This window comes from Myotis yumanensis, unplaced genomic scaffold (genome assembly GCF_028538775.1).
Source record: "Myotis yumanensis isolate MYYU_CA2020_CCGP unplaced genomic scaffold, mMyoYum1.0.hap1 SCAF_1, whole genome shotgun sequence".
Taxonomy (NCBI): domain Eukaryota; kingdom Metazoa; phylum Chordata; class Mammalia; order Chiroptera; family Vespertilionidae; genus Myotis; species Myotis yumanensis.
The window spans coordinates 63,664,078-63,691,345 of NW_027223752.1; the positions used below are offsets into that span (position 1 = coordinate 63,664,078).

Below are 27,268 nucleotides of genomic sequence, written 5' to 3' on the forward strand. Positions count from 1 at the left end.
ATGACTAGAGGCGCAGTGTATGAAATTCACGCACTGGTAGGGTCCCAAGTGCTACCAGGGCCTCCCTCCTTTCCCCCGACCGGCCCCGCCTCCTGGTCGAGGGTACAATTTGCATACTATACTTTTATTATATAACATAAGGAGTAGTTAGCAGTCAAATTGAATAGGCAGGGTATAGCCTGAATTATATAGAACACTAAAAACTGGGACTTTTGGGGAGGAAAATATAGGGGAAAACATCAAAGAGTGCTATCCTTTGCCCCCACTTGACTTCTCTTCCATGAAAGGAAAAAGTTGACATTTCTTTGTCTTTCCTTATCATTTTGGAGTAACTTTTCAATGTATGGGTGTTGAAAGCAACTAGTCAGATTGTTCATTATGGTGATTTTCAACAAGTGAGGCAGTCCAAAAAATGTCTCACAATTGTTTCTCATTCTCAGCTCCAACCTACCGCATGATCTTGTCCCATTATTTTTTTTTTTTTGAAGGGAGAGAGAGTTCGAAACATCGATGAGAGAGAAACATTGATCAGCTGCCTCCTGCACACCCCCCCACTGGGGATGTGCTCGCAACCAAGGTACATGCCCTTGACTGGAATTGAACCCAGGACCCTTCAGTCTGCAGGCTGACGCTCTATCCACTGAGCCAAACTGGTCAGGGCCTCTTGTCCCATTATTAATGTACTTCGAAAGGTAATGTCAGCTGGACAAATACTATTATAGTTTATGTCTTTAGTTACCTCTTTCCTCCTGTCTTTATGGATCCAGGCTAGTATTAAAAGTTACATCCAGCCCTACCCGGTTTGGCTCAATGGATTGAGTGTCGGCCTGCAGACTGAAGGGTCCTGGGTTCAATTCCAGTCAAGGGCACATGCCTGGGTTGCAGGCTTGATCCCCAGTAGGGGGCGTGCAGGAGGCAGCCAATCAATGATGCTCTCTCATCATTGATGTTTCTATCTTTCTCTCCTTCTCCCTTCCTCTCTGAAATCAATAAAAATTTTTTTTTAAAAAAAGGTTACATCCAGATCATCTAATCATTTCCTGATGTGGTATGCCCAATTTTTTGCTCTTTCCCATAGGCATAACCATCTGGCAGTTTTTGTTTTTTTTAAATGTAGATGTTAGGTTTAATGTGCAATTCTTTTGTTTGTTTGTTTTTTGTTATCCTTACCAGAGTATGTTTTTATTGATTTTTAGAGACGGGGGGGGGGGGGGAGGGGGGGAGGAAGAGAGGGGGGGGGGAGCGAGAGAAAAAAATAAACATTGATTGAGTGCCTCCTGTACACATTGCCCCGACCCGGGTTCAAACCTGCAACCATTTTTGTGTTATAGGACAATGTTCCAAACAACTGAAACACCTACCCAGGGCTAATGTGCAGTTCTTTATACACTGAACTGAACAATCTAAAATGTATTGGGCCTACTACCATAAATATTTTCAGTTTTCAGTGGTAAAAAAAATGCAAACTCTATTCCACTATTAACAGTGTTTGATATATGTATACCTTTCCACCCTTCATGAATACATGTGTTTATTTGTGTCAAACTTCACACAAATAAATGTATATAATAGTTTTATCAAAATGGGCCTATATTTATGCTGTTTTTCAATTCTTTTAAAATATCTGCCTCCTTTTATCCTATATAATAAAAGCTTAATATGCAAATCGACCAAATGGCAGAACGACCAGTCATTATGATGCGCACTGACCACCAGGGGTCAGATGCTCAACGCAGGAGCTTCCCACAGGCCCCAGGCCAGCTAAGGCGGGTGTCAGTGGGGGCCCCCCGATCGCCCCACCGGTCGCCCTACAGATTGGCCCTGATCGCTGGTCAGGCCTAGGGACCCTACTCATGCACAAATTTCACTCACCGTGCCTCTAGTTAAATATAAAAATCTATTTCTAGGGTTTCTGAAACCCTTTTTCTTAATCTTGTTTCTAAATTAAATTTACCTTCCGAGTAACTAGACTAGCTCACAGGATTATCAGCATTACTTTACATAATGAAAACAAGATTTTTAAATTTTCTAAATATAAAGCTTTATTATTATATTTGCTTTTTCATACTACATTTTTCTCCAGGATAATGTCCTATTCTCCCCACTTAAGAATTACTCGTTTATGCCTGGCCAGTGTTGCTCAGTGGTTGAGTGTCAACCCAGAAACTAGGAGGTCACTGGTTCAATTCCTGATCAGGGCACATGCCTGGGTTACAGGCACAATCCCCAGTGGTGTGTGCATGTAGAAGGCAGCTGATTGATGCTCTCATCATCTCATCAGTGTTTCTCTCCCTCTTTCCCCTCTCTCTAAAAATCAATAAAAACATTTTTTGAAAAGAATTGCTGGTTTATGCCCTGGCTGTTATTGGTCAGTGGTTAGAGCATTGGCCCACGTACCCAAGGGGTTTGGGTTCAATTCCCAGTCAAGGCATGTACCTGGGTTGCAGGTTGGATCCTAACCCTTGTTGGGCAAGTGAAGAAGGCAACCTCTCTCGTGCTCTCTCCCACACTTCCCCTCTCCCTTCCACTCTCTCTAGGATTCAGTGGAGAAAAAAATCTTCAGGTGAGGATTAACAACAACAAAAAATTAGAATTACTGGTTTACTCTTTATCACACAAAGGAGTACTTATTCATTCATTTGCTGTTCATAAAGTATTTCCAGGAAACATCGGGGAATTAAGGCTTTAGGGAAAGAATTGGTTTTAGCCTAATATTTAATATGTAAGGGGCTCCAGCTCTGATTGCCAGATTATTTAGTGACTTAATGCTATTGGGTTAATTCAGTGGTAATGTACAGTAAATGGGAGGTGTAGGAAGCACAGAAGTGGACAGCCATAATAAAAGATGGAGGTGGGAAAAGTAGAGGAAGCTAAGAGTAAGGGCAGCTATCTGGATATCTTTCCAAATCTTGCCTCTAATATACTCTCAACACTCCTACCAATTTTTCCATCTCAGTTATAGGGAGCTTGAATATATGCTTCATTTTTTTTCTTTATCCGTGATCTTTAGATCCACCTTCCATCAGCCAGTACAGAAAGATACGGTAACCTGTAGTGTGAACACTGTAGAGCTAGTAGCAAATTCTGTCATGAAGGCTTTCACAAAGACTATGATATTTGAAAATAATTTAGAAAACAGGTAGGAATTTTTCCTGAGCAAGGAATTTGTTATCAGAGAAAATAGTTTTGAAAACTCGAAGATATAAGAGATTAAAATGGAAAAAACCTTTCTCACAGTAGACATTTTTAGTAGAGCTCATACTAATGAAAATTATACAGTAAACAGTAAATGTTTTCCGTTTACTCCAACTAGAAATTCTCAACTTAGAATATTCAAATATTTTTAGTTAATTAAATTTAGATCAAGTATATTGAAGATTGTCAGATAGACTTTATGTAAAAAGTTATGGTGGGGACTCTTTCCCCCTCCCCATGTGGGAGTCTGTGCTTGTTTCTCAATAAATTTCCACCTTTTGCTATTAAAAAAAAAAAAGTTATGGCCCTTTTACCATGTGAGGACACAGCATGAAGTCTGTGACCCAGAAGAGTGCCCGTACCCAATCATGCTGGCACACTGATCTTGGACTTCAGTCTCCAAAACAGAGAGATTCCAAAATGGCAGCGGAGTAAGTGGAAACTACACTGACACTCTCCTAGGACCAAACCGGAATTACAACTAAAATACAAAAACACCACCCTGAAAAGTCACCAGAAGAGAACCTTGATAATCGAAGACGGGAAGTGGAGACCACAAACTGGATTGCTGGTAGGAAGTCTGGAGGGGTAAAAGGACTGGCCAGGCTCCCACAGATAGCAGCTGAAGTTCAGGAGGGATATCTCAGCTGTGGGGTTCTAAACCCCAAACTGGGCTCCCCAACCCAGAACACCAGAACTGAGAAAGGTGCCCATATAACATCTGGCTATGAAAAGCAGCAGGGTTGCTATCTTCCAAGGGAGAGACAGCTGGAAATGCAGACACCCTCTTGAAGGCCCAACGCATAAAATTTCATATGCAGCCATTCACCTTGTGCTCCAGCAGAGGGACAGCAGAGTGGACGAGCTGTGTGAGCAGAAGCCAGGGTTGGGGGCTCTGGGGTTAGAGCTCAGAAGGCAGACACCTCAGTTTCCTGTGCTGAGTCATTTTCTCACTGCCAAGAACATGTTTCTGCAGAAGACCTTTGCTATTCAGGTGGTTTTAACCTGGGGAGGAGGCAGTTGCCCACCCTGTGGAGTTTCTGAGGCCCATTAGGCGTCTTTGAATGACAATCAGCCTGCAGGCAGAAGCCATTGCCCCACCTTGTGGTCAATAACCTGAGCCAAATCAAGACATTACAATCAGACTGCAGGCAGAGGCAGGTCTCTGGAGGCTTTGAGACTTTGCCTGATTCAATTCTGGGCCCAGGGCTAGGAAAAGCAGATCTTGGTGCACATCTTGGTCATTTCCAAAGGCACTGAGCCCCAGCCAAGGGAGCCACAAGCTGTGAATTGCTGATCGCTGCAAACAGCGTTCTCGGGGCCAGTCAGAAACAGCATCTGATACTGTCTGGCACTAGAGGTAGGGAGGCTTAGCAAATACCTAAACCAAACAGGCAGCCAAAATGGGAGACAGAAAACCTCAAAGGAAAGAACAAGAGAAGTCTCCAGAAGAAGAACTAAATTAAATGGAGGTAAGAAATTTCTCAGACATAGAGTTCAGAATAATGATAGCAAAGATACTGAACAGCATGAAAAAAGATACAGTAACTATGAAGAATGACATAGCACTAATCAAGAATAATGTACAGGGATTCAGTAATTTACAGGATTCCGAGACTCAAGTGAACAATTTGGAGTATGAGGAAGCAAAAAACACCCAATCAGAAGAGCAAAAAGAAAAAGATAGTGTAAGGAGCCTCCAGGAAAACTTCAAGCATACCAACATTCGCATTATTGAGGTTCCAGAGAAGAAGAGAGCATTGATAACTTAAATAGTGAAAACCTATTTGAAGAAATAATGACAGAAAACTTCCCCTACCTGGTACAAGAAATAGACTTACAAGTCTAGGAAGGGCAGAGTCTCAAACAAGAGGAACCCAAAGAGGCCCACACCAAGATACATCATAATTAAAATGCCAAGGTTTAAAGACAAAGAGAATCTTAAAAACAGTAAAAGAAAAGCAGTTAGTTACCTACAAGGGAGCACCCATACGACTGTCAGCTGATTTCTCAACAGAAACTTTGCAGGCCAGAAGGGAGTGGCAAGAAATATTCAAAGTGATGAGTAGCAAGGACCTAGAACCAAGATTACCCAGCAAAGCTACAATGTAGAATTGAAGGTCTTTAGATGAAGAGCTTCACAGACAAGAAAACGCTAAAGGAGTTCATCACCACCAAACCAGTATTAGATGAAATGTTGAAGGGTGTTCTTTAAGAAGAGGAAGAGGAAGAGGAAACATAAAAAATATGAACAATAAAATGGCAATAAATATGTATGTATCAACAATTGAATCTAAAAATCAAATGAAGAAATCTAATGAACAAAATAAACTGATGAATAAAATAGAACGAGAGGCATGGAAACATGGAACAGATGTTTGAATAGCATAGGGCAGGGTGGAGGGGTGTTGGAAGAGATTAACCAAAGATCTATAACCAAAGAGATTAACACAGACACTAGGGTGGTGAGGCCTGGGGTGGGGTGGGAACCAGGTGGAGGAAGCAATGGGGGTAGGGGGGTAAAGGGCCATCTGTAATACTCTCAACAATAAAGACTTTTTTTAAAAGTAAAAGTTATGAAATGTAGAGATCTCTATGAAAGATCAGCATAGACCGTGAATAATTTTATGGTAGTTCAGTACAGATTTGGGTTTTTTGAATTTAGACTTGGACTTTCCAAAAAAAAATACTACAGATGAATGTTTGGATCCCAAAGTATATCAAACACCATGAATAATGTTTCGAATTATTTGCCTTTTAATATCTTTTATCTCAATATTTTGATCATTGAGAACATGCATTCTCTCAGTTATCCTCTCACTGTTTTACAAATAAGAAAACAGAATCTTGGAGGGTATTAGGACTCTTTGATTGCAAGTCACAGACTATTAATAAGAATACTTATTGACAAATCTAACAATTTTAAAGATGAAGGATCAAATGATTATATATAAATATTTTATAATTACTCCTTTTAATCTAGAGTTATTGTCCTCTTTAGCTTTCATGTTTTTTGGTTCCATTTTTACTCTTACTATATATTTATTTTTAAAACTATAGGAAAATGTTATGATAATTTTTAGGTTGATGTATTGCAATAATTGTTGCTTCACAATAGATTAAACTAAAGATTTATAAATATAAATATAGCCTCTTGATCTGTATGGTGCTTCCCTCAGTAGGTGATTATTTGTGGTAAATATTACGTATTGCTAGAATGAGACAACACTTACTTCTTTAGATGTAAATGCTACGTACTGTGCACCTCAATATGTAGAGAGAAATTGAAGTTTTATTATAGTACTAGCGGCCCGGGAGGTCCCTCACTCTGGCCTGCACCCTCTCGCAATCCGGGACCGCTGGCTCCTAACCACTCACCTGCCTGCCTGCCTGGTTACCCCTAGCTGCTCTCCCTTGCTGGCCTGATCCCCCTAACCACCTCTGCCTTGACCCCCACCACTGTGGCTTTGTCCGGAAGGACGTCTGGAAGACATCCAGTCTAATTAGCATATTACCCTTTTATTAGTATAGATTTAATTCTTTGAATTCTGAGTAATAATGCCAAAATTCACATTGTGATTTAATAACAATTATTATTTTTCAGTGACTTATTAGGTGATATAGTTCAATTCGTCTCTTTTTTAATTTGTTGATATTGCAAACTACCTAACTTTCCAGCAGAATTGTTAGCCAGATATTAATATCATTTATTTTTTCAACATCCATATGGATAATTCAGTCTGTAGTTTTGTTTTAGTTCTTACGAGGTTTTTATAGCCCAGAACAAGGCACCATGCTAGAGTTCAATATGAATGAGTATGCTTGCTTTTTTTTTTTCTTTTGGTGAAGTGGGCAAAGGACAGTTAGGAGTAGAAAAGAGAGTCTGCACTTTCAGTATAGAAACAGCAGTTTTTGAAAAGAGCACTTATGGAAATTGATTCTCTGAATCTGTCCATGTGTCTAGACCAGTGGTCGGCAAACTGCGGCTCGAGAGCCACATGTGTCTCTTTGGCCCCTTGAGTGTGGCTCTTCGACAAAATACGACGTGCAGGCGCGCACGTACAGTGCGATTGAAAGTTCGTGGCCCATGCACAGAAGTCGGTTTTTGGCCTAGGCGAGTCTGCCCATAGTGCCCGGTGCCTGTGGCTGCGGCTGGCCTGGGTGAAGCTGCCTCCGGTCCCGGGCGCCAGCAGCTGGCTCGGGCAAAGCCGACCCGGGTCCCAGGTGCCTGTGGCCAGCCAGAGGGAGGGAAGCCCGGTCCCAGGTGCAGGGGCCAAGACAGAGGCAGTTAGGGGCGATCAGGCCGGCAGGCAGGTGAGCCTTTAGGAGCCAGCATTCCCGGATTGCGAGAGGGATGTCTGACTGTCGGTTTAGGCCAGATCCCCAAAGGCTTCCCGGATTGGAGAGGGTGCAGGCCAGGCTGAGGGACACACACACACACACACACACACACACACACTGTGCATGAATGTCATGCACCGGGCCTCTACTTTTTACATAATCTACTTGGTTAAGGTTTATATAGTAATGAGATTTTTTTCCAATGCTAATATTGGGAATAAAAAGAAACTCAGATATTTTAGTTATCTATTAGAACACTAGAAACTTTTAAGATGAATATTGTCATTGTGTTTAAACTCCATGTTTTAACAGTGTTCATTTTTCAACAGGTGGCCAATATGTTCTACATTGTAGTGATTATGGCTCTTGTATTACTTAGTTTTGGTGTTCCCAGAAAAGCAATACTTTATCCTCATGAAGCACCATCTTGGACTCTTGCTAAAGATATAGTTTTTCATCCATACTGGATGATTTTTGGTGAAGTTTACGCATATGAAATTGATGGTAAGGATTTATGTTTACAAATTCGACTTTTTATTTTATGTTTAAAGTAGGAAACTGCATTATAGTAATATTACATATTTCGAACTCTTACCAGCCTAACTCTTCGCATAATACATTAGTTAAATCCCATTAGAAACAAAGAAAAATTAATTGAAAAAAAGTATTATAGAGGTTTTTGTTTAGTTATAAATTGTGAAAGTGTGGCCTAAACTGGCTTATATAATAGGGATATTTACTAGTTCGCATAACAAAGTTCAGAGGTAGAATGGTCTTAAGGGGTTGTTAATTCATAGCTAAGGACATCTGTTCTCTTGCCTCCCATGGCTTTGTAGTCATAGTGTCTGATTGATACAACTTTCCCTTATGAATATGAGACTATGTAACAAGCAACAGGAAGAGATACTGTTTTCCATTGTACTCTTTAGGGGGAAAATCCCTTTTCCAGAAGCCCCTATTGTACCTGTACTTTTATCTCACTGGCTCAAATGCTCTTCAATTTCAATTGCTCTGAAACAGGGCAGTGGTGATGGGGTTGTATTGATTAGTTTAGACCAATCATGGTGGATTTAGGTGATAAATTTTTATTTTTACTTTTGGATTGTTTTAGTTAATTGGGCTAAATAACTTGTTAACATAGGTGATGCAGCCAACTTTCAGAGATGTTCTTCTACTGACTGCCACATCTGTGTTGTAGAATCTTTGTCTTGTTAGCTCCCTCTTGATCTCTCTAGCTCTCTAACCCCATACCTGTGTTGCTCCCTGCCCACCTATTTATAGGTGACTAGGTCAGGGGATGGTCAGTTCGTGGTCATCAGTTGTTATCAGATGTTGAAACAATGAGATTTTGCCTGTTTGGTCAAATTTTGTGTTTAATCACTTCTTGTTTAGTTTCCTTTCCAGGTTTTCATTAATTATACTTTTTCTGATGTGGCTCTAGTTTAGTTGTTATAAAGCATTGGATATAGTTTTTTAGTCTCCTGCATTCTCTTTCTTGGGTTTGCTCCATCAAATTAATCTGAGTAAAATGGAAATAGATTTGTAAACTTTCTTAAGAGTGATATAAAATTTATCACTAATTAATGAGTACTTCTAATCTTTGCCTGCTTAAATTGTTTTTATTTTACTCAAATAACTTTGTGCCTGGTTTTAAAGCTCTTCACATTTTTGTATTCAGCTATATTCTGACTTCAGAAACATTTCCGGTGGGGATAATGAAAGCAAAGAATTCAAACCTAATCATTATATATTTGAAAGGCATTTGAACCACTCCTTAAACCCTCTCTTGTGACATAATAAGATAAACTCAGTAATATTTATGTTTGTAAATGGACTGTGAGTTTACCATACTCTTTTATGGTTCCATTACTTTTCTTATAGAAATGTTATAGTGTGGCTGAATCTGGGAATTTTATTCTCCTTAATGCTCCTCAGGCTAACCCCTACCTTGAAGGTTAGACATAATACAAAAATATATTTCCTTGTTTGGTATAGAGTGGTAGAATACATATCCATATCCCTCACAAAATTCTTCTGTGTTGGAATACTTGTAAGTTGGTGTTCATATGGCTGCCTGCCCAGAACTTTTGCTAGAATCTGTAAAACAGAATTGTATATAATCAAAACTTCCTTTACCCAAACAAACATAAATATTCATTAGAAACAGTTACTGGTGAAGTACTAAGTATATACATATTTTCTTTCTAAAGTGTGTGCAAATGATTCTACTATCCGTGAAATCTGTGGTCCTGGGACGTGGTTGACTCCATTTCTTCAAGCAGTCTACCTCTTTGTACAGTATATCATTATGGTCAATCTTCTTATTGCATTTTTCAAGTAAGAATTTTATTCAATTGCTTATTGTAATGAGATCATTTAGCATACATTTCTACTCAGTTTGAAGGAAATAAAGTTTTAATTCTAAAAATTTTATTGAGGCCTAAACTAAAATTATCTTTGAAATTTACAAATAAGAATGCATTCATTTTCAAATTAAGTGAGTTCTGAATTTGAGACTTTATTAAATATCTTTCAACATGCAGTTCTTTTATAAATGTAAACCTTTATTTGGGATTCTTAATAAGTTGATCAGTAATTCCATTCTCAATATTTTGGTGTACATCTTTTTATCATTTTTTTATGAATACATAGGAACTATTTTTTCTTTTCAAAAATAATGTTCATATAGCCCTACCCAGTTTGGCTCAACAACCAATCAGTATGTCTCTCGCACATTGATGTTTCTCTTTTTATGTCTCTCCTCCTCCCTTCTGTTCTCACTAAAAAATAAATGGGAAAAATATCCTCGGGTGAGGATTAACAACAATAAAATTGTGTGTGTGTTTGTGTGTATGTATTAATTGATATTCAAAAGAGGAAGGGAGAGACAGAAACATCAATGTGAGAAACATCAATTGATTGCCTCCCATATGCACCCCAGTGAGGGATCGAACTCACAATCTGGGTATGTGCTCTGACCGGAAATCAAACCTGCGACTCTTAAGTGCATGGGGCAACACTAACCAACTGAGCCGCACCAGCCAGGGCCCTCTTGTTTATTTTTAATAGCTATCTGGTATTGCATGATATAGACCATAATTGTTCAAGCTAGTATATTGCTCAATTCAATTGTTTATAATATTTTGTTCCCAAAATGACTTTGTGGTTAAATTTCTTATTAGTCCTTAAGTATTTTCTTAGACTGTTTTTCTAAAAGTAGAACTGTTCAATATATGTATTTTTAGGGCTTTTTTTTTACTTAAGTCAAAATAGGCCCATGTCCTCAAATCTGCCAACATTAGGTATTATCTTTTTTAATGGTTATTAATTTGATAGTACATAAAAGGATCTTATTTTTATTTGCACTTATTTTATTGCTACTAAGATAGAATATTTACTTATGTTTTTGTCAGTTATATATAATTTTAACATCTTAATAATTTTTTGCCCATTTTTGGAGGAGTTTGTAATTAAGATCCTCAAAAATATCAAACCTTGTGCCTTGTACTACTTGCATGTATTTTTTCCGGTTCCTCATTTGACTTTTTGTCTTATTTATGGTAAGGTACTCTTTTGAATCCTTGTTTAGAACAGAATTACAATTAAGTTTTTAGCATTTAAAATGTGATTAGCTGTTTGTTCAATTTTCATTCTTTTTTATCCAAGCAATGTATATTTACAAGTGAAGGCAATTTCCAATATTGTATGGAAGTACCAACGTTATCATTTCATTATGACTTACCATGAGAAACCAGTTCTGCCTCCACCACTTATCATTCTTAGCCATATAGCTTCTCTGTTTTGCTGCATATGTAAAAGAAGAAAAAAAGATAAGACTTCAGATGGACCAAGTAAGTAAAATATATTAAAACAATGTTTGTTTGTTTTTTATTCCACTGTTTACATTTTATCACTCATCAGTATACCCTATAAGCTAAGTATTAGTTTTTTTTTCTTTAATCCTCACTAGAGGATATATTTACTTGATTTTTAGAGAGATAGATAAGGAGACAGAGAGAAAGAAACATCCATCTGAAAGAGAAACATCCATCGGTTGCCTCCTGTATGCACCTTGACGGATCAAACCTGCAGCGTAGGTTATGTGCCCTGATTAGGAATCAAACCCACAATCTTTTGGTATGCAGGACGGTGCTCTAACCAACTGAGCCACCCATCCAGGGCCTAAAGTCTAAGTGTTAATTTTATTCAAAAGACTTAATTGATTAATGTTACTGTAAAAACTTTTGTTGAATTTTCCAAAACAGAATTTTAAGAAAAATATGACATCGGTAAAATGAATTTAATATTAAACTTCTTTTTGGATATGGCATCTCAGTTTGTTTTAAATGGTAATGTGTACATTAACACTTTCTGTTCTACAAACCATTTTTGCTGCTTTGGAAACAATACTTTTACTAAATTTTGTACACTTGCATGCGACTAATTACCATATCAAACTGTTTAAAATTTTATAATCTCTTTCTGTTCTACCAGTTCAGTTCTTAAATTCCTCTACCTGTATATGTGCGGGAGAGGTCTGAGAAATTGTTGGGGAAGAGTGTTTTATGGGGAAAGATCGTTAGATCAGAAGTACTTGAACCTGTTCTGCTGAGGTCACACTGTGAATAAAGAAAAAAACAGAAATACTTGTTAGTGCTTTAGACATACAGCTATAAAATGGAAAAAAAAATGCAAATGATGCTTATAGGCTTTTGAACCCTGAGTAATTCATGACTCATGAGTTAAAGTTTGATATCTTGATAGCCTTCATTGATTTATTTTTTTCTTTTCCTTCCATAGAACTTTTTTTAACAGAAGAAGATCAAAAGAAACTTCATGATTTTGAAGAGCAGTGTGTTGAGATGTATTTTAATGAAAAAGATGACAAATTCAATTCTGGGAGTGAAGAGAGAATTCGTGTCACTTTTGAAAGGTTTAGAAGCTCTTTAGTTATAATTGATTATATATCAGAATAGATCCTTATAGTTATGTCTCTTATACATATGGTCATTATTCAGTTTATGTTTATCAAACAAGTAAGTTTAGTAATAGTTTTACATTGTATTTTGGGAGATAGTTCAGTTCTTTACTTCTAATATTTCATGTATGTCAGTAAGTCAGTCCTATGTTATTTTTGATCCTTGTTAATGAGGGCAGAGAAGAATTAATGGTTTTTGTTTTTACTAGTGGGAGAAAATTAAAACTATTATTATTTTAAGTGATTTGTTTCTATCAGCTATGCTATATTATGAAAGCATATGGTATTTGTGTAGATATAATAATGGTAATGGAAGTTTTGTATTTAATTATGATGGGATTGGCACGGGAGCTTTCTTAAATATAAAGTATACTTTCTATAAATAATCATACCTTATTTATAACTTACCTTGTTTGAGTGCATGTGAAAATTTTTTTACCATTATAATTTATTGAAGTTACAAAAAAATTTCTAAAACATTAATTTTCAACATTTGTAAAATGCCTGTTTTTCCCTTGTAGAGTGGAGCAAATGTGCATTCAGATGAAAGAAGTTGGAGATCGAGTCAACTATATAAAAAGATCATTACAGTCATTAGATTCTCAAATTGGGCATTTGCAAGATCTTTCAGCCCTGACTGTGGATACATTAAAAACACTCACTGCTCAGAAAGCTTCGGAAGCTAGTAAAGTTCACAATGAAATTACACGAGAATTGAGCATTTCCAAACATTTGGCTCAAAACCTTATTGATGATGGTCCCGTAAGACCTTCTGTATGGAAAAAGCAGGGTGTTGTAAATACCCTTAGCTCCTCTCTTCCTCAAAGTAGTCTTGAAAGTAATAATCCTTTTCTTTGTAATATTTTTATGAAAGATGAAAAAGATCCCCAATGTAACTTATTGGGTCAGGATTTACCTCTAATACCCCAGAGAAAAGAATTCGACTTTCCAGAGGCTGGTTCCTCTTGTGGTGCCTTATTCCAAAGTGCTGTTTCTCCTCCAGAACTGCGACAGAGACTACATGGGGTAGAAACCTTAAAACTATTTAGTAAAAATAAGTTAGGCAGGTCACCTAACAGTATACCACATCTATCATCACCACCAACCAAACTTTTTGTTAGTACACCGTCCCAGCCAAGTTGCAAAAGCCACTTGGAAACTGTAACCAAAGATCAAGGAACTGTTTGCTCTAAAGCTGCAGAAGGAGATATTATAGAATTTGGAGCATTTGTGGGTAAGTTTGGCGAAGTGATGTTTGTATATCAATATTATGTACTTTGTAATTACAATCATTACCTTAGAAATAAAAATTAGAAATAGCTAATTAAAACTACTCATGTGACAAATGGAGTATATATAGATCTAATAATAGAGTGTGGTTCCAAAATTTTTGCAAGGAAACAGAAATGGGAGAAATATTTATACCTATGGTGCAGTTTCCTATGGTAACAATTGTTTGGAAAACTTTTTTGAACCCTGTCTTTTGAATTTGAGGATCTTCTCTTGAATTTGGTCAACCTGTATTGAAAGAACCTAAGTGTTGGCTACTTGGGGAATAATAGGGACGTACAGGGAAGACTGGAAATAACTGGAAAAGAGAATTGACTTATAAGTAGGGTGACCTGTACATTTCTAAGAGTGAAAGAGTACACTGCTAATAATTACATCAGGACAGTAATGAAAGCCAGAACTCTACTTATAGTCAACCCGTTTATATGTACCCAGAGAAGAGAGCGTTTCAAAAAAGAATAATTCGTCCGTTTATTTAAATTTTTAATTTTGAAATAAATTTAGACTAATATTAGCAAGTTTGCAGAAATATTATAAGGTGATCATTCTTTTTTTTAATGGAATTCATTGGAGTGACATTTGTAAATGAAGTTGTATAGGTATAAGGTGTACAGTTCTATAATACATCATCTGTATATTGTACCAGTATGTTCACCACTCCAAGTAGAGTCTCCTTCCGTCACCATTTATCTGTCCTTTATTCTCTTCTACCTCCCCCCATCAGGAATGATGTATTCTTTTTTTTTTTAATATATTAATTTCAGAGAGGAAGGAAAAAGGAGAGATAGAAACATCAATGATTAGAGAGGATCATCGATCAGCTGCCTCCTGCACACCCCCTACTGGGGATTGAGCCCTGGACCTCGGCATGTGCCCTGACCAGAAATCGAATCATAACCTTCTGGTTCATAGGCCAATGTTCAACCACTGAGCCACACTAGCCAGGCCCTTTTTGTTTTTTAATCCTCACTGAAGAATATTTTGATGTTGTTTTTAATTGGTTTTAGCAGGGAGGGAGAGAGGCATTGATCAACTTATAATGATCTTGGTGAAAACTGTTTCAATGGAGGAATTAGTGGAGGAAGAAACCAGATGAGTATAGTGAAACAAAGTATGAATAGGAGGAAGGAATGTAAAGAGAGTGACGGGTGGGGCAACTCCAAAAAGGTTGGCAATGAAAGTAAGAGAAAGAAATAACTACTGTTGTGGTTTATATGTTTATGGTTTTAATGATGATGGAGACTTAAGCATATTTAAATGTTGACAGTCTACCATATGGAGGGGAAAGGTGAGGAGGGCATGCATTATAGAGCTGGTTAGGTCCATAATGTTTGTGAGAATATACTGTTCTAAAAATTTTCCTGTTAGATTATTAAAGATTGTAATTTGTATGTTCACCACAAAATATTTAGCAAAGTAGTTCTTAGAAAACAACTTGGGTTGTTTGTGGCCATACCCAGAATATTTTAAGGCAGCGGTTCTCAACCTGGGGGTCGAATGACCCTTTCACAGGGGTCACCTAAGACCATCGGAAAACACATATATAATTACATATTGTTTTTGTGATTAATCACTATGCTTTAATTATGTTCAATTTGTAACTATGAAAATACATCCTGCATACCAGATATTTACATTATGATTCATAACAGTAGCAACATTACAGTTATGAAGTAGCAACGAAAATAATTTTATGGTTGGGGGTCACCACAACATGAGGAACTGTATTAAAGGTTCTAGGCATTAGGAAGGTTGAGAACCACTGTTTTAAGGTATGAATGAATCTATCTCTTTAGGTTTGAATATTTCCATTAAGTGGCTTTGTCACCTTGTTTTTGACACTTGCTTGAGCATTCCAGGACTAGAAATTTACCAAGTCATGGAACATGTATAGAAATAGTTCAGAGAATATGTGACATCCATGTAAAATATGCAAATTAAGCCCAACTCTTTAAGTTATCTAGGTATTGAGCATACTGGTCTCTACTGCTAGCTACATGGAGTTCTCAGTGGATGTACAGAAACATACATAAAATCTGACATGAAATTTATCCCAATTCATATTTTAAAAACACATTTTAGTCTTTTTTGTTACTACTATATTGCTGCTAGGATGGAGATTTATATACCTATGTATATGATATGTATTTATATAATATGTATATATAATATATATTATAAATGTATATGATGTATTTATCTATAATATGTACATGTAATATATATTATATATAATACTTTTACATTTTATTAATAGTAAAAATGATCAAAAATAATAAAAGTGTTTATTCCCCTTTTCCTTTTATATCTCAAGCAGTTCACTTCCTGTCACATGTTAACTTTTTTTGTAGGAGGCCTTTGGCTTTTGCTGTTATTCTAAACTAAGCTACTCATCTTCTCTAGCTTCTTGACAAATATTTTTAGTATTTATCAAAAGAGCTACAGCAAACTGCTAAAGCCATCAAAACTACTTAAAAACAACACAAATCACTTGTTAATATAGACTTAAGTCAATAACATCATTTGGCTAGATAACAAAAAAACAAATTTTTGTTGTAATCTTTTTTCTCTCTTTAAGGACACAGAGATAGCATGGATTTACAGAGGGTTAAAGAAACCTCAAATAAGGAAGAAATATTCGTAAGTAAATCCTTATAACAACATAGTTCAATTTTATTTTGGGGTTTTGTTCAAAATAGAATTAAACATTTTTTTAGTAAAAATATAGATTTAGCAGAGACCATCATCAACATGATGATTCCAAATATTTGAAGCTAAACATAATTTGAAAAAAGAAACAATTAACAAATATGCAAAAATGTATAAAACTTCAACTCTTTCCCATGCTCAGAAGATTATGAGAACATAAACCTGGCTCTCAAGCAACCTGTAGTCTAGCGATAAGGAGTTAGATATGCCCATAACTACAATATACAATAAATGTTTCTTAAATAAGTTTTAAAATATAGAGAACAACTGGCAAAAAAGTTGTGTTTCCTGGCAGAAAATTAGTTTTTGTTGCTTTCATAAATTAACCATAACTATTTAGAGTAAGGGTCCTCAAACTTTTTAAACAGGGGGCCAGTTCACTGTCCCTCAGACCGCTGGAGGGCCGGGCTATAGTTTAAAAAAAAACTATGAACAAATTCCTATGCACACTGCACATACCTTATTTTGAAGTAAAAAAACAAAATGGGAACAAATACAATATTTGTATTTGTATGTGGCCCGCGGGCTGTAGTTTGAGGACCCCTGATTTAGAGTCTTAGAGGTTATAACGTAATTACAGGAAGGAAATTAAGAAGACTAGAGGTCCAGCTGGTGTAGCTCAGAGGTTGAGCGTCAAGCCATGAATCACATCGAGGTCCAATACCTGGTCGGGGCACATGCCCAGGTTGAGGGCTCAATCCCCAGTAGGTGGTGTATAGGAGGCAACCAATCAGTTATATTTCTCTATTTGTATCTCTCTATCCCTCTCCCTTCCTCTCTCTCTAAGGTCAATTTAAAAAAAAAAAAAGACGTATTTTTAACCATTTGTACACTATAAGCATCTATAGACGCAAGCGGCAGATCTGTTCTAATTAAATTCAAAATATCATGGCAGTTAACTGGTTAAAAAAACGACTAGAGAAGTATTAAGCTTCTCCTTTCTTTAAAGAACGGAAGTTGTGAAAATAATCAAGTGACAAATATAATGAAAAACAAATCTATAGCCAGTTTCTAAGAGTGATTATTCCTCAGATGTCCATAGTTAATTGTGTAATTACTGTCAGAACATATCACTTATTGTCCTGCATATAAAAGAAAGATTCAAATGCATTTTAATGATACAAATAATAACATTTGTATATTTAATAACATTCTGATTGAAGTATTGTACTAAAATAAATAACTTAGATTATTTTATTTTTTTTAATTAAATCTTTATTGTTCAGATTATTACAGTTGTTCCTCTTTTTACCCCTCCCCATAGCTCCCCTCCACCCGGTTCCCACCCCACCCCCCCCCCCCCCCCCCCCCCCGTCCTCAGCCATAGGTGTACGATTTTTGTCCAGTCTCTTCCTACAACCCCCACACTCCTTTCCCCCCTGAGAATAGTCAGTCCACTCCCTTTCTATGCCCCTGATTCTATTCTATTCAACAGTTTATTCTGTTCATCAGATTATTTATTCACTTGATTTTTAGATTCACTTGTTGATAGATGTGTATTTGTTGTTCATAATTTTTATCTTTACCTTTTTCTTCTTCTTCCTCTTCTTAAAGGATACCTTTCAGCATTTCATATAATACTGGTTTGGTGGTGATGAACTCCTTTAGCTTTTTCTTATATGTGAAGCTCTTTATCTGACCTTCAATTCTGAATGATAGCTTTGCTGGGTAAAGTAATCTTGGTTGTAGGTTCTTGCTATTCATCACTTTGAATATTTCTTGCCACTCTCTTCTGGCCTGCATAGTTTCTGTTGAGAAATCAGTGGACAGTCGAATGGGTACTCCCTTGTAGGTAACTGACTGTTTTTCTCTTGCTGCTTTTAAGATTCTCTCTTTGTCTTTTGCTCTTGGCATTTTAATTATGATGTGTCTTGGTGTGGTCCTCTTTGGATTCCTTTTGTTTGTGGTTCTCTGTGCTTCCTGGACATTAAGTCTATTTCTTTCACCAGGTAGGGGAAGTTTTCTGTCATTATTTCTTCAAATAGGTTTTCAATATCTTGCTCTCTCTCTCTTCTTCTGGCACCCCTATAATTCGGATGTTTGTACGCTTGAAGCTGTCCCAGAGGCTCCTTACACTATCTTCATATTTTTGGATTCTTTTTTCTTTTTGTTTTTCCAGTTGGGTGTTTTTTGCTTCTTCGTACTTCAAATCTTTGACTTGATTCTTGCGATCCTCTAGTCTGCTGTTGGAACTCTGTATAATATTCTTTATTTCAGTCAGTGTATGCTTAATTTCTAGTTGGTCCTTTTTCATAACCTTGAGGTCTCACTAGATTTCTTGAGGGTCTCACTAAATTTATCGGCGGTTTCTAGGAAATTCTTGAAAAACCTTAAAAGTGTGGTTTTGAACTCTATATCCAGTAGTTTGCTTTCCTCCATTTCTGTCATTTGTGACCTGTTTCTTTGTCTCCGCATTTTTTATGCTTCCCTGTGTTGGTAGAGTGGCTTTGTGTGCTAGGTGTCCTATAGGGCCCAGAGGCTCAGCCTCCCCAATTACCTGAGGTGGACACTCTTGGTGCACCCCTTTGTGGGCTTTGTGCACAGTCTTGTTGTAGTTAAGCCTTGACTGTTGTAGGTATCACTGGGAGGAATTTACCTCCAGGCCAATTGGCTGTGAGAATCAGCTGTGTCTGCAGTGGGAGAACTTCTGTGCTAGAGACACCCTTCTGGGGCAAGACTTGCTTCAGTGGGGCTTTGGTGCTCACTGAGTCTGCCCACTGTGTGTGTCCCTTATGGATCTGAGGAGTTGTAATCTGGATGGTCCCACTCTGACCACTGGGTACACTGGCTCTTGGATCTCTAAGGAGGTGCTAATTTAGCCTCTGCCTGAGACTACCCAGCAGGAGCCCAGCTGTGAAGCAGTGCAAGCTGCTGTGGGGCCTTGGGCCTTCTTTTGGAAGTTCTGGTTCTCTCTGACCCAGCTGCAGTTTGTTAGGAAATTTTCAGATTGCAAAGGCCAGGCCTTTCATATGCAAAAGCCTCTGAGCACAGCTTGGGTGGGGCGGGAACTCAGGGGTCAATAGGGCGGAGCAAGCAGTTATGGCTGATCCTCAGTCCTACCCTAAGAGTCCCTGCGTCTCAGTGTCCCGGTAATCACTGCAAGTACCTCTGAGAGAAAGCCGCCCTCAAGTTCCGACCGATGCCAGACAGTCCAATTTCTCCTGTATGAGTCTGGGTCCCCAGAGACTCGCCTAGAACTGGAGTTCAGAGCAGTCGGGAGCTTGAGACTCCCTCCTGATTGAAAAAGACAACCGCGTCCTCAGTTGCCAGCCCTTTCCACGTGCACCTCTGAACCTCTGCACTTTACTTCCGCACCTCCTCTGAGTCTCAGTGTGCTTTTCTCTTTCCTTCTAGTTGTAGAATTTCCACTCAGCCAGCCTTCCTGTGGTTCTGGATGATGTCTGTTTTGTCTTTTAGTTATATTTTTGAAGTGGTTGTGTGAGGCAGCAATTTCCGGTCTTTACCTATGCCGCCATCTTGGTTTCTCCAAAATAAATAAATTAGTTTAATGTCTGTTAACTAGATTTTGTTAACTTGAGATTTAATTGGCGATTATATGCAAAATGAGATGGAATAATTACATGGGGTTCTTTTTGTTTTCATATTGGCCTGTAAGTTTATATTTCTTATCTCAAATAGGACCAGCAGAATGATAGAAGAAATATAATTCTGGAGTATTCGGAGCTGCCTAAATATCAGGTAAATTCTCTTTAGTATATGTGGGAGTCAAAGTCAATTAAAAATATACCTATGCCTTAAGATGGAAGAAGGAGGTATAAGTTCAGTGGACTTAACATCCTAATATGTAAAAAGCCAGGGCCTGTCACGACCGAAACAACCGGGCGGATGATTGAACAGCAGCCTCCGTGGGGTGACCAGGCCGGCAGGGGGGTTAGTGAGAGATGACCAAACGACTGAACAGCAGGCTGCATAGGGCGACGAGGGCAGCAGGAGCAAAGTATAATTCAAAATATAGCTACTGTGTTCTTAAACATTTGTGGGTTATATACCCATTTGAAAACTATAGACCCTCTTCACAGAAAAATGAACATACACAAAAATTTTTCTGTTAAGGTATAGATTTTTACAAATACCTTGAAACACACTCATCAATCCCACATTAGAGTTTCTATCATTGATGGTTCTATAAAACTAATATGTCATTGCAGCATAGCGTATATATCGAAGAAAGTACTTTTAAAGTTTCATCATAGCGTGAACTGTTTATAGATGAAAAGAGAAACAATGTGAAGGTATCAGATCTTCACCATATTACTTTAATGCAAGTCATTACTTTCTCTGGAAAAATAAATCGGTAAAGAAGAATTAGCTATTGAATACCAAAATATGCAGGTAAAACAGTTGAAACATGAATATTTAGAGAAACATTTTTTTGATTCCAAAATAATCCTTCTACAAATAAGAATTTAATAAGGAGGATTGGGTTAGAAACTGATGAGATGGAATGTATTGTCAATGAATACAAATTGGACAATTGTGTAGAAATGTGTAAAAGTCCGTCTATCTTCTCATATCACTTCATAAGCTCAGATGAATTCCAAATTTAAATGTAAAAATTCAAATTATGAAAAACTTAATTTCATAAAAAATTATATAAAACTTTAGAAAATAGAAATACTAAGTTAGTAAAACCAGGGCAGTTTTCTAAGCATATAAAGAATAGAAAATATTAAGGGAAGGATGTAAAGAGATTTAAGTACTTAAAAATGTAAAGCATAGATAAGTCAAAGTAATTTAGAAAAAAAATAGAAATTTGACAAGTAATGGTCAGATAGATCTTTGTTATATAAATAGCTAATAGCAACTAATAAGAATGCTACCAAAATACCCCAAAAGAAATTGCCCTTTTCCTCCTTTACCCTCCAAATCACTATTATCACTGTCAGTGTTAGTATAAAATAGGAGCAACAATAGCAGATGGGGTATTTTGATGCAGTTTTCTTATATTAACATTGAAGAAAATAATTGTAATTTGTAATACACCCTTCGGTGTCCAGGTAGAATAATAAAGCACATTAAACTAAATAGATCTACTTAGACAATGATTTGAAATTTATTTTAATTGTTTTTAAATTGTGTGTATGTACAATATTCAGAATGATATTCCTTCTGAAAACACTTTGAAACACCTGAGTTCTCATGCTGGATTTACTGAGTGTCACCAAACTTCTATTCCTCTTCATTCAGAACAAGGTGAGTGTTTTGACTCTGAATTATATTACCAAGCATACACATTTAAGCTTTAAGTGTATTTTATGTATGTTACACATATGAGTAATGAATGTTTCATGAGTCAAGAAGTGAAGATTCTGGTCCATAAGTGTTGCTGTAACCTTGAATAAAACACATAACCCTAACATTCTAATACTTTCTTAAATGTTTTTATTGATTTTAGAGAGAGGGAAGGAGAGGGGTAGAAATATAGAAACATCGATGAGAGAGAAATTTTTCTGTACAGTAATTTATAAAAAATTATATCAATTATAGAAATCATAATTATGATTAGATGAACATGAGATTTTCTGCTATTTGACTAAATTTCTTCAAGGTATTCTGTCAGTTTCATCATCTTGCAAAAGTTTTACCCGTAGTCTTCTAATATATTTCAGTCTGGTCTTTTTGCCCTTAGAATATAAATTTTGTTAGAAGATTTCTGTCCACCATTTATTCAGAGGTTTTCATTTATTGTATCATTAAGTGGTAAATTCTAAGTTAATTTATAACTTAACATCCTGACTTTTAAAAAAAATAGGTTTATTTCTATTTTATTTAGAATCAACAAAATAGGTATGACAAATGTGGCATCTTAAATCAGGAGGAAAGATGAAGTGTTCTGTTTTTGCCATTACAATGAAGTGATACATTTACAAGATTACTAATTACAACATTGTTTGTTATAGACAAGATATTGAAATCAGATCAAATGTTCATCTGTAGGTGTTTGATTAAATAAATTATTATGTATTCATAGTATGAAGTTCTATATAGCATTAAGATTAGAGAGAACTCTGTGTACTGATATACACAGATCTCCAAGGTTAAGCTTTAAAATTCAGCAAACAAAATTCCTTAGATATGTAATGTATATTATGCTACCATTTATGTAAAAAAATGAAAGGGGGGGGGTGCATATACATAGACCCAAACACTCAAAATATCCCTGAAAGGATACACAAGAAATGTGGGAAAAGAGGAGGAAGAAGAGCAAGATTTTTTTCTTCATACTCTTGTTTCCTGTTGCCTTTTCACAAAAATAAATTGAGTAATTTTTATGTCCTGCCAAGAAACCCATGAGCCTCATGTAATTCTGATGCTCAGCAGTGCTTAGCGAAGGATCAATTATCTTATGAATGTTATACTATGCCTAGAAACACTTTGTGTTTGGTTGGTTTTTTATTAAAAAAAATTGAGTTGTATAACTTTAGTTTTCCAATTTTCTTTAAGTGAAAAGTAGCAGTAGAAGGCCATCTACAGAAGAAACTCACGAAGTAGACTCCAAAGCAGCTTTACTACCGGTTTGTACATTTCAATTAAACAATGCATCTTTTTAAATGCACATTTGTTAGAGAAGAGCTAAAAGATGGTGATTATTTTAGATGATATCTGGCTTTCAAAAGAATTTTTAACTGAGAAAACTGGTATCTCTATGGTAGTTTTAGAAAAGAGTTTCTTCCTGTAGTGAATAGCCAGGAATTCTTTAAAAAAAAATTATTCAAAAAAAAAAAAGGTAGGAACCTCTGTTTGAACTGAAACTTATGATATGAAGTAATTCCCAGCCAATTGAGGTAATAATTTGCTTTTATAAACCCTCCTTAAAAGCAGACTCTGATAGAAAGCAGAAAAATTGTTTCTTTGTAGTTAAGTATAGAAATCAGTGCTCTTAATTATGATCCTGGATTGTCAAGAACATTATTGACTTTCTGCTGTACAGAGATAGATTATATTATTAAAATTCATGTTATTTGAAAAAGTTACTTGAATGGGGAAATGGGGTTCATAAACAGAGTTTCACAGTCACAATTACTTTTTCTGGAAGGATCCATCTTGAACTTAAAGCTGCACAGTATTGCCCCAAATCCAGTTCCATTGCAAATGACCTCACAGTGCCAAATTACAAAAGTTCATGGGAGTCAGCCCTGGCCGGTAACTCAGTTGATTAGAGCATTGTCCTGATATGCCAAGGTTGCAGGGTAGACCTCCAGTCAGAGCACATACAAGAAGCAACCAATGAATGCAATAAATAAGTGGAACAACAAAGCTCTTGGGAGTCAACTTAAACAGATAGTATTAGAACTCTAACAACTGAAGATAGCAGAATTATTGGTTACAGATTGTAAAGTATGAGTAAAGTAATTAAAGCCATAAAAGAAAGTATTACAGATATGAAAAAAAGAAAAAATACTACTCGAAAAGATTGGCAAATTTGAAAAAAATCTAGAAATAAATAACTCATTGGAGGTGAAAATAATAGATTAGGCACAGCAGAACAGAGAATTGCTCAATTGGACCAGCATGTAATGTAAAATTATACTTAGATGGAAAATATAATAAATAAAGAAATATGGAAAATACCTCTAAATTGGCCTTGAAAGAATAGACAGAATTTGAATAGATTATAAATGGCTTAGAATTTTGCAAAATGTTGAAATATATGAGGATTTGAATTCAGGAAGTGTAGCCCAAACTGGGGAAGTAAAAATAAATCCACAGCTATAAATATCATTATAAAACTACAGAATGAAAACCACATGCGCACATACACACAGAAAAAGACTTCAATGAAAAGTGCCTAAATGTTACTAGTGATTTCTTTGTTAACAATTTGCAGTATTTTAACTTTTCTTTTTTTAAAAAAAAAAAAAACTATTGATTTCAGAGAGAGGAAGGAAGAGGGAGAATCATTGATTGGCTGCCTCCTGCACGTCCCCAGGGGGGATCTAGCCCTGCAACCTGGACATGTGCTCTGATTGGGAGTTGAAGGTGACCTCCTGGTTCATAGGTTGACGCTCAACCACTGAGCCACACAAGTCAGGCTAATTTTTCTCTTAACACTTTGATGTGTTTTTCTTTTGACAAGGGGCACATCTTACCTTTGAAGTCATAGAAACAGATGCATATTTAAAGAAAATAAAATAGCTACCAAAAACTAGGCTATATGTTATAGGATGTAACACTCATGAAATTTTTTATTCCACCTTGTGGAATGGCATTATTTATTATTTTTAGCCCTTCATTCTTAAAACATACTATAGGAAACAAACCAGTGCTAAGTATTTCTGATTAATCTAGAGATATTTTTCTTTAACTTTTTTTTGTGTTTGTTTTTGACTAAAGGATTGGTTACAAGATAGACCATCAGACAGAGAAATGTAAGTAAGCCTTTTATTAGCCTGTCAAGTATCATAGTCTTTTTTTTTCTCTCTTTGCATCATCCCTGTAACACTGCTTTATCAACAGGTAATGATTATTTTAGCATCTCCTGTCTTAACATAGAAGAGATTGGGGAACCTCGTGTATTATGAGTTAATGTATTAATTTAAATTTATAATTGTATCTAGTTATACTATAATTATAGTCAGATTATAATTACAACTAAAATCATCCTTATAAATATACAATTATGATTTTATTATTTAGTTTTGTTTTCAACTTTTATCTTGAATAAATTTGTTCAAAGACCTAGTTTTACACTTTAGTTTTGCATTTGCATAATTACTTTGCCCTTCATTCTAAGCAACAAACCTTACACCGGTTTTGGAAAGCACTTTGGTAATTAGAGCAGTAATACACAGAGAGCCTCCCTGCAGGGGGGCCCACTAGAAAGCTGGAAACAAACAGCAATCTGACTGTAATCATCCCCAGAAAGTAAACATTTTTAGTATAGATAAAAGATAAAGAATAAAAGAGAATCTCTGTGTTTCCAGCTTGGGAATTAGTATGTTAGGATTCCAAAGAACATTTTAAAAAAGCCTTTGACATCCTTTTGATACTAGAAGTATGGTAGGGTTACACTCTGATATGGACTACTTGAGAAGGGAAGCCAATTTGATGGAGGTTATTCCACAATGTTTTCCCCATTTCCTTTTGTGCATCAGAAATAGATGTAAATATATTCAGAAGGAAATAAACCAGGTGCCTCACGGATATGCAGTTGTTGAAATTCTTTGGGTACCTTGGCCCTGAATGGCATTTGGAAAACCTGTCTATATCAGACCTCCTCAGTGAATACTATCTTTTATAGCCAAAACCATAGAAAGTAAAATACAGAATAGGTAAAGTTGATTTATTTTTTATTTTTAATTCTCACCTGAGTGTATGCTTATTGACTTTAGGAGGGGGGGTGGGGAGAGAAACATCGATGTGAAAAAGAACATTGATAGTTTGCCTTCCATGTGTGCCCTGACTAGGAGTTGAACCAAAGCCATTTAATAAATGGGACGATGCTCCAACCAACTGAGCCACACTGGCTAGGACAAAATTGCTTTAATTTAGCTAACAAGAGAACATTGTCTTAAAGATCTTGACCCTTAGAAGTACCCAGAAAGGTGGAGCTGGTCAGCATTCTTTGGGTGCTGAGAAGAGTGTGGCTTATCGGCAGCAGACAAAGAATGTTTATGTTATTACAAATCAACAGGAAACATCAGGATCAGATAGAATGTAACAACTAGAAAGAGACTGCAAAGGTCCTCTATTCCGGAGGTCCTTTCTAGTCTAGTTCTTTCAGTCCTTAGCAAGGCACAGAGCTGTATAATGGGACAGCTAAGCCTCTAACCCATTTTTCTTTTTCCATTTCACTCTCCTTTACACCTGTTTCTCTAATTTGCACTGAAATCATGGAATTAATAGAACCTTCACACTTAGTACCTCCATACGTTGATATGAATAATACATTCAGTATTGAAAAAATTTTGTTCAACATTGAGTTTTGCAAAATGACATCTATTTACTTTCCTCTCAGTTCTTTACCCATCAATTCTATTGAACTATTTTTAAAATCCTACAGTCATTTTAAGGCATTGTTATATTGAGTCTCCACAAATAGAGATGTCATGGAATATTGCATCATTAGTATTGAACTATGAGTTTGACACCAGATTACTAATAACATTTATATAGGCATAAATTGGAGGTCCAGGTTGTTGATAAAGTATATACATATGGATATCTACATATTCATGTATGCATTTAGCATTGGCTTAAGGGAAAGGGCAAATATTTAAACAAAGGTGAATCTGGCCCAGCCAGTGTGGCTCAATGGTTGAGCATCAACCCAAGAACTAAGAGGTCATAGGTTCGATTCCTAGTTGGAGCACATGCCCAGGTTTTGGGCTTGATCCTCAATAGGGAGCATGCAGGAGGCAGCCCGATAGATGATGTTTCTCTCTCATCAATGTTTCTATCTCTCTATCCTTTTCCCTTCCTCTCTCTAAAAAATCAATAAAAACATATTAAAATTTTAAAAAGTGAATCTCAACCTCAGAATTCCTTAGTAACGTATTAAATCATAATTTCATGAAGTAAAAAATTATGGGTAGCTAAAACTAAAGTTATGACATAACTTACAATATATTTTTTGGTATTTCTTTAGACCATCTGAAGAAGGAACATTAAATGGTGAGTCCATGTGGTAGATTTATTATGAAAGAAGTGAGGATCATATATGATTTATTATAGCAAGTACTACATTATCCTAAAATTTTAGATTTTGTGTTTTAAAAAGCCAATGCAATACAA

At 36.3% G+C, this 27,268-nt stretch overlaps 1 protein-coding gene across 4 annotated transcripts in view; it reads left to right on the forward strand.

Moving 5' to 3' along the window:
- TRPM7 (transient receptor potential cation channel subfamily M member 7) overlaps positions 1-27,268 on the forward strand; it is a 123,227-nt gene that overhangs the window by 79,813 nt on the left and 16,146 nt on the right. For all 4 annotated transcript variants that reach the window (XM_070422982.1, XM_070422992.1, XM_070423002.1 and 1 more), the window contains 11 exons: positions 7,866-8,040; positions 9,747-9,873; positions 11,203-11,387; positions 12,337-12,469; positions 13,036-13,748; positions 16,383-16,444; positions 20,153-20,212; positions 21,631-21,727; positions 22,979-23,049; positions 24,869-24,903; positions 27,123-27,148. In XM_070422982.1, the coding sequence (XP_070279083.1) occupies positions 7,866-8,040; positions 9,747-9,873; positions 11,203-11,387; positions 12,337-12,469; positions 13,036-13,748; positions 16,383-16,444; positions 20,153-20,212; positions 21,631-21,727; positions 22,979-23,049; positions 24,869-24,903; positions 27,123-27,148 (1,684 nt within the window). The remainder of the gene's footprint in view (positions 1-7,865; positions 8,041-9,746; positions 9,874-11,202; positions 11,388-12,336; positions 12,470-13,035; positions 13,749-16,382; positions 16,445-20,152; positions 20,213-21,630; positions 21,728-22,978; positions 23,050-24,868; positions 24,904-27,122; positions 27,149-27,268) is intronic.